General features: G+C 46.9%; 2 protein-coding genes across 20 annotated transcripts in view; one reads left to right on the plus strand and one right to left on the minus strand.

Moving 5' to 3' along the window:
• The window catches only part of SFI1 (SFI1 centrin binding protein), an 81,072-nt gene extending 72,395 nt beyond the window's left edge, over positions 1-8,677 (minus strand). For 10 of the 12 annotated variants that reach the window (XM_065904895.1, XM_065904892.1, XM_065904894.1 and 7 more), the window contains exons 1-2: positions 7,229-7,411; positions 5,403-5,531 (exon numbers count right to left, since the gene is read on the minus strand). In XM_065904895.1, the coding sequence (XP_065760967.1) occupies positions 5,403-5,425 (23 nt within the window). In that variant the 5' untranslated portion in view covers positions 5,426-5,531; positions 7,229-7,411. Of the gene's footprint in view, positions 1-5,402; positions 5,532-6,378; positions 6,414-7,228; positions 7,412-7,614 lie in introns of those variants that run through there. The other 2 variants (XM_065904887.1, XM_065904888.1) reach the window with 2 other exon arrangements.
• A 3,712-nt stretch (positions 8,678-12,389) lies between these two features.
• EIF4ENIF1 (eukaryotic translation initiation factor 4E nuclear import factor 1) overlaps positions 12,390-13,395 on the plus strand; it is a 38,715-nt gene continuing 37,709 nt past the window's right edge. For 5 of the 8 annotated variants that reach the window (XM_065904899.1, XM_065904903.1, XM_065904904.1 and 2 more), the window contains exon 1: positions 12,477-12,589. The gene's annotated coding sequence lies outside the window, so the exon portion shown is untranslated. Of the gene's footprint in view, positions 12,409-12,476; positions 12,590-12,732; positions 12,887-13,024; positions 13,044-13,395 lie in introns of those variants that run through there. The other 3 variants (XM_065904901.1, XM_065904900.1, XM_065904902.1) reach the window with 3 other exon arrangements.

Raw genomic sequence — 13,395 nt, forward strand, 5'->3', positions numbered from 1 at the left:
GAAGCATTTTTATCTACTAATATATACTCAGCCCCTAACACACTACCAGGTGCTCACAGTAGGTAGACATATAAAATGTGTCCAATCATGGAACAAAGGAAAGGCAGAAGGATAGAAAGAAATACGAAATAAATGAAACAGAAGGCACTTTAAAACAATATCAGAAACCCAACGATCATGAGGAACAGGGGAGGAGCCTGGTTTAATTCAGAACACGGGAATACAATTACTTTTTTTTAAAAATGTCAATAGGAGGATGATGATTAGCCAAGAAACACAGAAAAATGGAAGTGAGGAGAAAGAATCTGAAAATGTTCATTCAAAAGGGACAAGAAGAAAAGACAAAAACTCTAATTCAAAAAGATACATGTAGCCCAATGTTCAAAGCAGCAATATTTACAATAGCCAAGACATGAAAGAAGCCTAAATGGCCATCAACGGATGAACAGATAGACGAGATGTGGTACATATATACACAACGGAATATTAGTCATAAAAAATGAAATAATGCCATTTGCAGCAACATGGATGAACCTGGAGATTATCATACTAAGTGAAGTGACTCAAAGAAATTATCATATGATATCACTCACATGGGGAATCTAAAATATGATATAAATGAACATATTTACAAAACAGAAATAGATTCACAAATACAGAAAACTTGGTGTTACCCAAAAGTGAAATGGATAAATTACAAGTTTGGGAGTAACAGATACACACTACTATAAAATAAACAACAAGGACCAACTGTATAGCACAGGGAACTATAGTCAATATCTTGTAATAACCTACAATGGAAAAGAATCTGAAAAAGAACATACACATATGCATAACTTAATCACTTTGCTGTACACCTGAAACACACACAACACTGTAAATATGTTGACTTTTTGAAAATTAAGAAAAATTTTTTAAAAAAGTGCCCAGGGAAAGGCATGCCCTGACCAATTCACTTAACTATTTACTTGGCAGGTGCACCCTGCAGTGCTCGTTTATTCTCTCAGTATCAAGGACCCACTATAACATGCTCAGCAACACAGCACAGCCTGGGGCTTGCTATTGCTGCTGCTGTTCGGTCGCTCAGTCACATCTGACACTCTTCAACCCACGGGCTGCAGCACGCCAGACCTCCCTGTCCTTCAGCATCTCCTGGAGCTGGCTCAAACTCATGTGCATTGAGTCGGTGATGCCATCCAATCATCTCGTCCTCTGTCATCCCCTTCTCCTCCTGCCTTCAGTCTTTCCCAGCATCAGGGTCTTTTCTAATGAGTCAGCTCTTCGCATCAAGTAGTCAAAGTATTGGAGCTTCAGATCAGTCCTTCCAATGAATATTCAGGGTTGATTTCCTTTAGGAATGACTGGTTTGATCTCCTTGCAGTCCAAGGGACTCTCAAGAGTCTTCTCCAGCACCACCAAGAGCAGCAATTCTTCGATGCTCAGTCTTCTCTACGGTCCAACCCTCAAATCCATACGTGACTACTGGAAAAACCATAGCTTTGACTATACGAACCTTTTTCAGCAAAGTAATTTCCCAGTTTTTTAGTATGCTACAAAGACAAATATGTATTCAGTGTGTTTCTCATGTCTAACAATGAGAAAACAAGAATATTGACAGCTTACAGAAAGCACAGGACGCTGACCCACACCCAGTATCTATCCTCTATTTGGCTGCAGACATGGCTGCCCAGAATAAAAGACTACATTCCTGAGGCTCCCCTACTCCCACCTTCTAAAATTAAGCTGTAAGAGGATGTATAGGGGCTCATCAGGTGGCAGGTTCCTACGATCTGCTTAAGAGCCAGCCAAGGCACACTTTGTCTTCATTATCTTCCTCCTACATGCTGCCTGGAATGGCTGTGCACTTGAACCAGGAGGATGAGGACCACCTCTCAGAGATGGCAGTGTGGACACGGGGAAAGTCCTGGGTCCATAAGAACCTTACTGGACAGAACCATCATAACCACCTGCCTCCAGACTTCCTATGTGTGAAAGGAAAATCACTTCTATTTTGTTTAGCATCCGTTACTTTGGATTTCAGGCTTCCCAGGTGGCTCAGCCTGACAATGCAGGAGACACAGGTTCAATCCCTGGGTCAGGAAGATCTCCTGGAGAAGGAAATGGCAACCTGACTCAGTATTCTTCCCTGGAGAATCCCATGGACAGAGAAACCTGGTGGGCAACAGTCCATGGGGTCACAAAGAGTTGGACACGACTCAGCAACTAAACAATAACAACAACTCTAGATTTCCTGCACCTGACCCAAACTAACAGAGCTGGATAGCTGCAAACAGAGAATGAGGCGCAGAGTGGTGAGAAATAAGGCTAGAAAACAGACTGTGGAGAGGCCCTGAAGGCAAAGCAAAGGAGCATGGACTGAAGCCCAAAGGCAGCAAGAGTGACTGGAAAAAGTAGGGAGGGGGTGACGCAGTCAGATGTGAATATTCAGCACTCATCCTGGAGGCGATGTATCAACTGTGTTCCCCCACTGGGATTTCAAACTCCCTAAGGAAACTCTGGAATATAACATGGCTTCCTGCAGCAGGCAGGCATACACTGCTGGTTTCCCTAGTCGTTTCACATTGTAAACAAACTGGTCCTTCATGCACTGAAATGACTGGAAGTAATTGGCATGCTGACAGGTACTTCAGTTTAGTAAGCACAAGCCCATCTCCAAAAGACTCAGGGACCATTCTCAAAATTGAGAGTGTGGGTGAATCAGAAGTTCTGCAGCCTTGTGAGAATTTACAGCCTGGGTTCTAAGAGGGTCAGGGAATCATAACCCTTATAACAGGTTTAAGGTGACTGTGGAATAGTAAGGCACCAAGGAGAAAAACAGAGGGAAATGCAAATCCTTTCGGAAGGAAGGCACCTTCATAAACCTAGAGACAGTCCTATACAAAATCTGTAATGTACAGTGTCCAGCACACAAAGAAGCTAGACTCCGCAATTACGGAAACAGAAACAACAAATCCACAAAGGCTTCAGATACTAAAGAGATGTATATCTGTGTACGTTATACATATATATTCACATACATACGCATACACTTTTTATTCATTCAGTGAAAGTTTACTGGACATTTATTGCTGGTGAGGCAGTAACTATATAAAAATAAGAGTTTCTCAAGAGTTTATGGTATATCAAGAGGACAATGAGAATACCAATCATTAAATCCTATGAAAAAGCTAAACTTAGTGTGTTATGGGAACATCCACACCAAGTGCCTAATCCACACTGGGGTGCGGAAGAGGGTGGTAAGAGGCTTCCTAGAGATGATACTGGAACTGAGTTTGGAAATATGAGTAGAAACTAGTCGGGAGTTGGGAACTGGAAAGAGCTGGTGTGAATACTAGGTATGAGCAGTGTAGAAGTTCAAGGAGAGTTAAGGAACTTCAAGAAGTCCTGCGGGACTCACATGGTGGATCTCAGACTGCTTTACAGCAGAATACCTAGGGAATCCATTCTATCAAAGCTTCCCATCCTAAAGCTGCAGAGTATTTGAGGAAACAGAGCTTCAATTCAAAGTCATGGTTAATTTGTTTCAGAAGCTAAAGTAAGGCAGGCCTGACAAGCACTCTATGGATCACTAGTAAACACTGTCAGGATGTGGATTCCGCTTCTGAGGATGGATCCCTCAAAAGCTGTGGGATCAGCAGGGGTAGGACCTCAGCAGCTGTGCTGGGAGCTCCATGACCCTGCTCCAGGAAAAACTTGATTAGAGCAGGGGGAGAAATCTGACCAACCAGATTCCTTCTCCTGAAACTGAATTTACAGCTGAGACACAATCTGTACAGGAGGTGGGGGCTGAAGCACAAAGATGGCACTGCTCAGGAGGAAGGGACCAAACGCTGCTGAATAGGTCTCTCCAGCTATGCTGGCTTCCACCCTGCCCAAGACCTAGTAGATTCTATTAAAAAAAAAGAAAAAAAAGAAAGAAACCTCTGTATGGGGATTTCCCTGGTGGTTCAGTGGTTAAGACTCCATGCTCCCAATGCGGGGCTCGAGTTCAATCCCTGGTCAGGGACTTGGATCCTGCATGCTGCAACTAAGACCCAGCATAGCCAAATAAATAAACAAAAACCTTCTGTATGTTAGTTAGGATCCAAGGTTGCTTGCTCGTTGGAAAGTTATGATGAGCCCAGACAGCGTATTAAAAAGCAGAGACATCACTTTGCCGACCAAGGTCCGTATAATCAAAGCTATGGTTTTTCCAGCAGTCAAGTATGGATGTGAGTACTGGACCATAAAGAAGGCTGAGTGCCAACAAATTGATGCTTTTGAATTGTGGTGCTGGAGAAGACTCTTAAGAATTCCTTGCACTGCAAGGAGATCAAACCAATCAATCTTAAAGGAAATCAACCCTGAATATTCATTCGAAGAATTGATGCTGAAGCTCCAACAGTTTGGCCACCTCACCGAAGAGCCAACTCACTGGTAAAGACCCTGATGCTGGGAAAGACTGAAGCCAAAAGGCATCTTGCAGGGAGGGAGACAAGGGGATAAACATCTGGCCTCACTTTCCTCTCTCTCTCTTATCTTCTACCAGGACCTCACTGGTCAAATTCAATGGAAAGCCCTGGATACGCAAGTGGAGAGTTATACTGAAGATAGCCAGCACAAAGAGGCAATTCCCTAGCTCATGTACTTCCAAAGTCTAAACCAGAACCTCAAGACTAGAGGCTCAAATTGGCAGCTCAAATTGCCAACTCTTCCTGCTCCTCAGTGTGCTGACCTGCATACAGGGTCCCAGCCTTTGCAGGGGGGAGACTGCAGCAGCTGCCACTGTAACCTCAGCACCAGGGAGGTCTCACTCTTCAAAGCCTGCCCCAGCTTTAGAGGGAAACCTCTGATTGGCCCCATGCAGTCACATGCCCACCCCTGAACCGATCCCTCTGTCTTAACGGGCAGGATACTCATGAAGGGCCAGGTGCAAGTCACCACTGTGAATCTGAGGTTGGTTAGTAAATTACAGTCTCTTTATTGTAAATTCTCTCCTTTTTCCTTGGGTAGCCAGAACTGAAGTCTCTTATTTGGAATCAAAAGAACCTTAGTGCAGGCTGAAAGCAGCCATGATCCAAAGGAGGAGAAGAAGAAAGCCAGCCTCAATATAACTTCTCAGGAATATCATCCTTATTTCTGCTCAAAGTAAGAATTTTAAAGATGGATATCTCCACATACCCAAAATGGATTCTGACTGTAACATAAAGTATAAAATGTGCATTATACTCTATACCCTAGATGAGAAACCCAAAATATCAACAAAAAACTGTTACTCACTACTCCTGATTTTAGGAAAAAACCACATTTTAAGAATTTATGATTTTCACACACAAAATATTTACAAGCTTGTAAGTAAGCCATAATTTCAGTTACCTCTTTTGTCAAGTCTCAATACTCACCTGGAGTCAACCTTCCTCTCCATTCTCTGCTTAATCTTTTTTTGCTGAAAATTCAACCCGTGGCTTGATGCACACTTTTCAGTAAGCAGATTCTTATGAATCAAAAATTAGTGATCTGTGCATGGAATACTAGGAAAATTAGAAAATAAGCATTAATTCTCAGAAAAAATTATGGGAAAAACAAGAGAGGAAGAGTTGCAATAGTCTACTTGGTTCAGCATGAGCCTTCCCAGATGGCCCAATGGTAAAGAAACCGCCTGCCAATGCAGGAGGCTTGGGTTGCATCCCTAGGTTGGGAAGATCCCCTGGAGAAGAAAATGGCAACTCGCTCCAGTATTCTGGCCTGGAAAATTCCATGGACAGAGGAGCCGGTCTAGCTATAGTCTATGGAGTCGCAAAGAATCAGATACAACTGAGCAACTGAGGGCGTGCGCAGACACATACATTTGGTTCAACAGTGAATATTTGTTATTTAACGTAAACATTATTAACAACAAATTACCACATACCCACGTAGATGGGATGAGGAAAGAAAAACTGAGCCAAGTACTTATTTCCCATGAATAATGGTTGATAAAAGGTGTAAACTTAACAAATCAAAAAATATCACCTATAAGGTTCTTTACTTCCAATTTACAAGTAATATCAGGACGAACAGTTAGAAGAATGGAAACTAGAACTGCAGCCTGGAGACTATTTTCTAATATAAGCTTTCAATATTAATTATCTTTGGCTCTGCCAGGCAGCACATGGGATCTTAGTTCCTGGGTCAGGGAGGACCTGCACCCCTGAAATTGGAAACTCATAATCTTAACCACTGGACTGCCAGGAAAGTCCCAATACAAATTTTTTAATACACATGTTAATTTGAAAAATGCAAATCTAAGAGTAACTTAAAGAAGTCTCTATAGTATTCTGCAGCTTCTAACAATAACTGAGAAATGAGTGATCTTGCTAAAGAAAAGCAAGGAAATACCTAAATTTATATGCTAAGTTGCAGAATAAATTTCAACTACTTCTTCCAGGAAGTCTTCCATGGCACTTAGCTGAGTACCATGCCACCTAGAAAGTCTAGATTAGAGTCAAAAATAGCATTCATGGAGCGGGACTCTGTGTCAGGTACGGTATCAATACTGAGCACTTTTCATTAACTAGTTGCTTTAACACAACCACCTCAACAGATGGTAACCATCCTCATTTTATAGATGAAGGGCTCACGTCATCACTAAGTGGTATAGCTGGGGCTGGTACGCAGGGATCTAACACCATTCGCTCAACAAACATTTACTATAATCCAGAGGTTAACAATAAATCTGAACTGTCTCCCATCAAATAAAAACTGAGCTCCACGAGGCTTCCCTGGTGGTCCAGTGGTTAAGAATCAGCGTCCCAACACAGAGGGCCTAAGGTTCCATCCCTGGTCAGGGAACTAAGATCCCACATGCCACCTGGTAACTAGAGAAAGCTCGCGCGCTGCAACGAAGACTCAGTGCAAACAAAAATAAATAAGTAAATTAATTTTAATTAAAAAAAAATAAAAAGCAAGCACTAATCTCCCACTGCGACGTTCGCCCAATTGGCCCTCGGGGCTCTGGTGTGGTCCCTGAGTTCTGCAAACCCTCGCTGTTCGCTCGGCCACACAGCAGGGAATTCGAATTCGCGCGCGCCAACGAGCCCTGCACGGACGCGGCACACGCACCCGCCCGGCCGCACCTGACGCGCGGGGAGGACGCGGGGCGAGAAGCGCCGACCCCCGGCGCCGTCCTGAGCGCCCTTTCCACTGGCCGACCCTCTCCCACCTCAGCCCCGCGGGGAGGCAGCGTCACCTGCACTTCCAGAGGAGGAGGAAGAGGACGCGCCCACAACGTAGTCACCGACCGGGCTCGGAGTGACGTGCGCTCGCCTCTGGGCTCCGGCCGCAGAGGCCGAGCCCTTCCGCCTCAGACAAGTCTCGGGAGGGACGGTCCCAACTCCTCAGGCCGGCGCGGCCCGTGCCCGCCACCTCCTCGCTTCCCGCGCCTCAGGACGCACGTCTCGCGCCGGCCCCGCCCCCCGTCTCCATGGCAACAGTGCGTGCGTGAGGGACGCCCCACCCGGGAGCGGGAGTTCGCGCAGCCTCAGTGCGGCAGGGGGCACGCCCACCCCCACCCGCCAACACCTCCTCGCCGCGTCCGGAACGCGAGTTAGCCGTAAGGTGCGTGGAGAGACGCACCTGCCTGGGGCGGCCCCGCGGAGGGGTCGGTGTCTCTGTGGCTTGCTCGCCGCTTCTCTCAGAACTCAACTTCCTACCGCTATTGGACAGGAGCGGTGGGAGCTGTTTCAGTTGCTTTACGGTATTGATGTCGGTTTGAACCTGTTTGGAGTGGATTCATGAGTTACACTTCGCGGGGCAGGCACTAGAGACGAGCGAGGCGACCGAGGTCGTCCTTCAGCTACCTCCGGCCTTGGGCGTGATGGGCCGCTCTGGGCTGTCCACGGTTCCCGGAGAACAGTGAGCCGGTACCAAAGCGCGCGCGTGCGTGCAGTGGGGAGATTGTCAGCGAGGACTGCGTGGGTGAGGGCACGTGGTTTCGCAGCCGAGGAATTGAGATTATCCCAGGTTGATATCGTCTCTTAAACATTACTTTTAAAACGTAATTAACAAACATTAATGATTACTATTGCATAAACAGCCGTTAATTTTAAAAATTAGGCCCACTCCTCATCTTTTTAACATGAGGATGGGAGACGCTAGGTAGGCCATTATTTTTTTCATTGAAGAATAGTTTATTTACAGTGTTAATAGTTTCAGGTGTACAGCGAAATGATTCAGATGTATATTTTCAGATTCTTTTTCATTACAGGTCATTAAGCTAGGGCATTTCTGTATCCTTGCCTTCTGTGTTTTGTAAAACACCTAAAGCCCCTGAGATTTCTGGTGGAGAGCGAAAAACAAAGGCTAGCATTATGAATATAAATGCTTGAGACATTTTACGTTAAAAACATGAGGAAAAATAAGTTGGGTGCTTTGGGATTAGAATCAGGTAATTTGCATTTTTGCTCTATTTTCTACTTATGTCAGTTTTTGTAATTAAAGTGTTTAAAAAGGAGAAGGTCCACTTTAGCAGGACACGGGACAATCTTTTATCTGATGTGGCCAAGTACTTTTTAAAATAATTTAGTGACTTTCAAAAATCTTAACATGGTAACTAGTATTTACTTACTGTAAAGTTACTTTTATAACTATAAATATTTATGTAAATAATGTTTATACAAATTACAATAATCCAAGAAGATAAATCAGTAAGCATGCTTATTTTTTTTTAGTAAGCATGCTTTTTAAATGATTTACTATCTTGTCATGTGCGTTTACCACCGTTGGTTTTGACTGATTTATGAAGGAATTAAAGCCATTTCTATTTGAATTATAATAATTAGTCCTCTTGGGAAACATTAATCAGAATAACAAGATAGTGCAGCAGCACTTGGTGGTTGTCAGACTCTTTTAAGTACTTTGCATATATAAAATCAATGATGTAAGATGCCAGGAAGGGTTTAGGCTCTGCAAATAACTTGCTGTATGGTCTTCCAGAAGTCCCTTAATAATTCCTTTGTAGTCCTTGAGTACTACAAAATCACTGCAGATGGTGACTGCAGCCATCAAATAAAAAGATGCTTGCTTCTTGAAAGAAAAGCTATGACCAACCTAGACAACATATTAAAAAGCAGAGACATTACTTGGCCCACAAAGGTCTGTCTGGTCAACGCTATGTATGGTTTTTTCCAGTAGTCATGTATGGATGTGAGTTGGACTATAAAGCTGAGTGCTGAAGAATTGATGTTTTTGAACTGTGGTGTTGGAGAAGACTGTCTTGAGTCCCTTGGACTGCAAAGAGATCCAACCAATCCATCCTAAAGAAAATCAGTCCTGAATGTTCATTGGAAGGACTGATGTTGAAGCTGAAACTCCAATACTTTGGCCACCTGATGCAGAGAGCTGACTCATTTGAAAAGAACCTGATGCTGGGAAGGATTGAAGGAGAGAGGAGAAGGGGAGAACAGATGATGAAATGGTTGAATGGCATCACCGACTCAATGGACATGAGTTTGAGTAGGCTCCGGGAGTTGGTGATGGACAGGGAGGCCTGGCGTGCTGCAGTTCATGGGGTCAGAAAGAGTCGGACACGACTGAGTGACTGAACTGAACTGAATCCTTGAGTACATGATGCCACAGCTGTGAAACTGTTCAAATCCTATTTTCTTGGAACTAGGGAGTACCCTTGGAGACAGAAAAGCTGATTAGAAAAAATCCCATTTAGAAAAGTGGAGAGCAGTGGAAATGTAATCCCAACTTTATGAGTTGAGGCTGCTCTCAAAATTTCTAGGTTTCTAATTTCCATTTGCTTCTCTGCTGTTCTTGAACTGCTCATTTCCCCAATGGACTGAAACTTGGGAGTCCCCTGATGCCAAACTGTGAAACAAGAATTTGAACCTAAACCAAGATCTTACAAATAATTTATAAGTAGAATAAATCACTTATCTCTTTCTTACTCTCTCAAAGGGATTTCCCATACTGATACTTGAAAATTCATTTTAGTTGCAAAGGAGACATTTAGAATTACAAATTATCATTCCTGCCAAAGAGAATAACATTCAAAAGCTACAATGAAACAAAGATTTGCAAGCATCTAGCTTTACATGACAGGTGAAAGCTCACAGATGGCTCTCCTTTAGTAAATGATTGCCTTTATTCCTAGGTAATAATTGTCTCCTTTAGTAAGGATAAATGAAGGCTCTGGGAGGTAAAAAGTAAATTGAACAAGATTCTACAAGACATTAAAGAAGAGCCCGGGGGAAGAGTACAATCTCACTAGGATAGATCAGAGGACCAGGCCTCTAGCATAATAGCTACCATGTCTGGAGCACGTTTCATATATGACTTGTAATTTAAAATATGCCTGCAAATTCTGTAACATTCTTCCTATATAAAGGTGTAGTCTAAGTCCTCTTCCCTTAAACACAGACCTGGCTTAGTGACTTCTAAGGACTAGAATGTGGGATGTGGGATCGTGTCTGGTTGTCCAGTGGTTACAACCTCGCCTTCCAGTGCAGAGGTTACTGGCTCAATCCCTGGTTGTGGAGCTAAGATCTCGCTTGCCTCTTGGCTAAAAAAAAACAAAATATAAAAGAGAAGCAATACTGTAACAAGTTCAATGAGGCCTTTAAAAACGGTCCACATCAAAAAAATCTTTAAAAAAAGACTGACATGTGGCAGAACAGACAATGAGTGACTTGGAAGCGAGGCTAGACAGTTTACGACTGTCTAGCCCTCTCCTCCCTGGACACTTGACCTGGGAATCTAGCCACCAGTGTGAGGGAGCTCAGGCCACACAAGAGATCAGGTGTTATGTGTTCCAGCCAATAGCTCCATTGTTTCCAGCTGACAGCCATCACCAATCATCAACCACGTTAGTGAGGCATTTGATGTCCCTAGTGCCCACCTTACAGCTGAAGCTGAAGGAAGCAGAGACCAGCTGTCCCAGCTAGAACCACCCCAGATTGCAGATTTGGTGCAAAGTAAATGTTGGTTTAAGCCACTGAGTTCTGGGATTGCTTGTTACACAGCAAAAGATAACCAGAAGAGTGTTTTTAATGTTATCTCTAATTCCCACTGCAAGCCTGGAAAATAGGTACTGCTATTTCTTTTTGATAGATGAGTAAACAGGTTCAAAAGGTAAAGTAGGTATGGTTTCACACTGAGTATCAGGGCCAGGATTTAAGAGCTTAAAAAAAAAAAAAAAAAAGGCCTGCTCCACTTCTCCATAGTGGCTTGCTGATAGAAGACAGTTTGTAAGAAACACATTTTACCCAATATAACAGACAAAAATAAAAAGTTTTCATAATTGTTTTCTCTGCTGCCAAGACTCACAGGATGAGGACTCAGCTCACTCACTGCCCAATGGGCTTCACAAGTGAAGCTTAAAGAAAGCAGGCTCATTGAAAGATATGTAGACTTCGCTATCCTTCACGAGAAAAATTATGTTTCCCTTCACAGTCACGTATCATTTCACGGTTCCACGAGGTAGAAACGGGCTCGTGAAATTCCTGCAGGCCAGGCTCACACGCGATCTCCGTTCAACCTTTCCTCCCAGCACGGCGGTTACTCACATTGCTCACAGAGGGGGGGAATTATATTGATATTTTTGCCTCTCTGTGGCCCTGCTGCTGGTCCCAGCGTTGCGTACTAAGCGCTTGACATCTACAATCTCATTTTCAGTCAAAAGTACTTGCACTTCCCCTTCCTGTGCAGGCTAAGGAAAGATTCAGGTTACGGGGCGGGAAAGAACATTTCAATGAATGTCAGTCGCCCGTAGCTCATTAAGAAGCAACCGTGGCAGTTTTGCTTGTTAACACAGCAACCCGTAATCTCGCTTATTCCTCATACACATAGATCATTTCAGTAAGAAGAGCGGAACTCAGAGTTTTGCCCAAGATCACACCACCAGTTAAAAAAAAAAAAAAAAGCCGAGGTTCGAACACACTCCGGAAGGCTCCAAGCCCCCAGGTTCGCCTAACACAGAATCCCGCTGCCGAAGCCCCAGGGTTCTCCACCGACGCGGATAGTGCAAACGCACCAGCCGCCGCCTTCCGAGGTTGCGACCCCACGACCCACTTCCCGGCCCCGGTTGCCTTCCTCCGACTGCCGCCGGGCGGGGACGATGGGCTCCAAGCTCCGCCCGTCCTGTCCTCCCCGTCTGCCCCGCCCCGAAGCGCGCGTGGGAACGCGGCGTCCTCCCCGGGGCTGCCCGCGACGACTGCCTGCGCGCATCCGGGAGCGCTCTCCCGGCCCCCGGCAGGGTCTCCACCCGCCGCCGCCATCGCCTCCCGGCCTCCGCCTCCCAGCCGCCGGGCGCACGCAGGGGCCGGCGCCCTGGGAGCGCGCCGCGATGTTTCCCTTTTCCGGCCGGCACCGCCGTGGACACCTCACATCCGGGCGCGCGGCGGCGAAGGCGGTGCTGGGGCCCGGGTGCGTGGAGGGAGTTATTAAGGGGGAGGGGGCCGGGGAGGAGGGGCGGAGGGCTGGGCCGCGGTTACGGCGGCTGAAGGGAGACAGCCCGGGCTGGTGGGGGGGCGAGAGCGAAGGCCGCGCGGGGCAGCTCTCGGGCCGGCGCGGGCGGCGGGGAGGGGAGCGGCGGCCGAGGCAACCAGTAAGGGCCGGGCGGCAGTGGCGGGGTCCGGGGCTCCGCGCGCATAGGCCCGCAGGGAGAGAAGGGGCGCGGGCGCGCTGCGCCCCGGGGTCGCGTGCGTGAGCGCGAGCGCCGGGGCGCGCGCGGGGGGCGGGCAGGGACCAGAGGCCAGCGGGGCGGCTGGCGGGCAGCGGGCGGGCTGGCGGGGCCCGAGCCGCCGGGCCGGGGTGGACAGCGGCGGGCCTGCGCCGGCTCCAGCTCGAAGCGCCGGGGCTGGGGGATTCGGCCCTCCGGCTCCCTCTGGCCCGCCTCCCCTCAGTGAGTACCGTCCCCGCCCTTCCTCCGAAGGCGGCTGCTGGGCCAGGGCCTGCGCGAGAGGCCGGGGGTTGGGGTCGCGGCCCGGGGAAGCCGAGTTTCGGATCTGAAGCCGGCGCTCGCCCCTTCCTTGGCACGGGCGCCCCTGACATGTCCACAGGTGCGGCGGGCCGGGCGAGGGGAGCTGTGGCCCCGTCCCCAGTCCCCTGCCTCCGGTAACAAGGGGCAGCTGGCGCCGTCCATTGGCAAGTGACAGGCACTTTACCATTGCCCGACTTCCCCGATCCCAGCCCGTCTCCTACCTGCCCCCACTTCGGGAAACTTCCCCACTATCGCCGGACGGCCCTCGCGAGTGGCAGCAACCAGCCTTGGTTTCTTTTTATATTAAAGCTGCTTAGAGGCTGTCCCCTGATCTGGGCACGTTCCACTTCTGCTTTCCTTACCCTGTTGATGGTTAGAGCTCTTGTAAGAGATATCCAAGTACCAGTGGCTTTGTATCCAGTGGGTCCTGG

The sequence above is a fragment of the Muntiacus reevesi genome, chromosome 13 (genome assembly GCF_963930625.1).
Source record: "Muntiacus reevesi chromosome 13, mMunRee1.1, whole genome shotgun sequence".
Taxonomy (NCBI): Eukaryota; Metazoa; Chordata; class Mammalia; order Artiodactyla; family Cervidae; genus Muntiacus; species Muntiacus reevesi.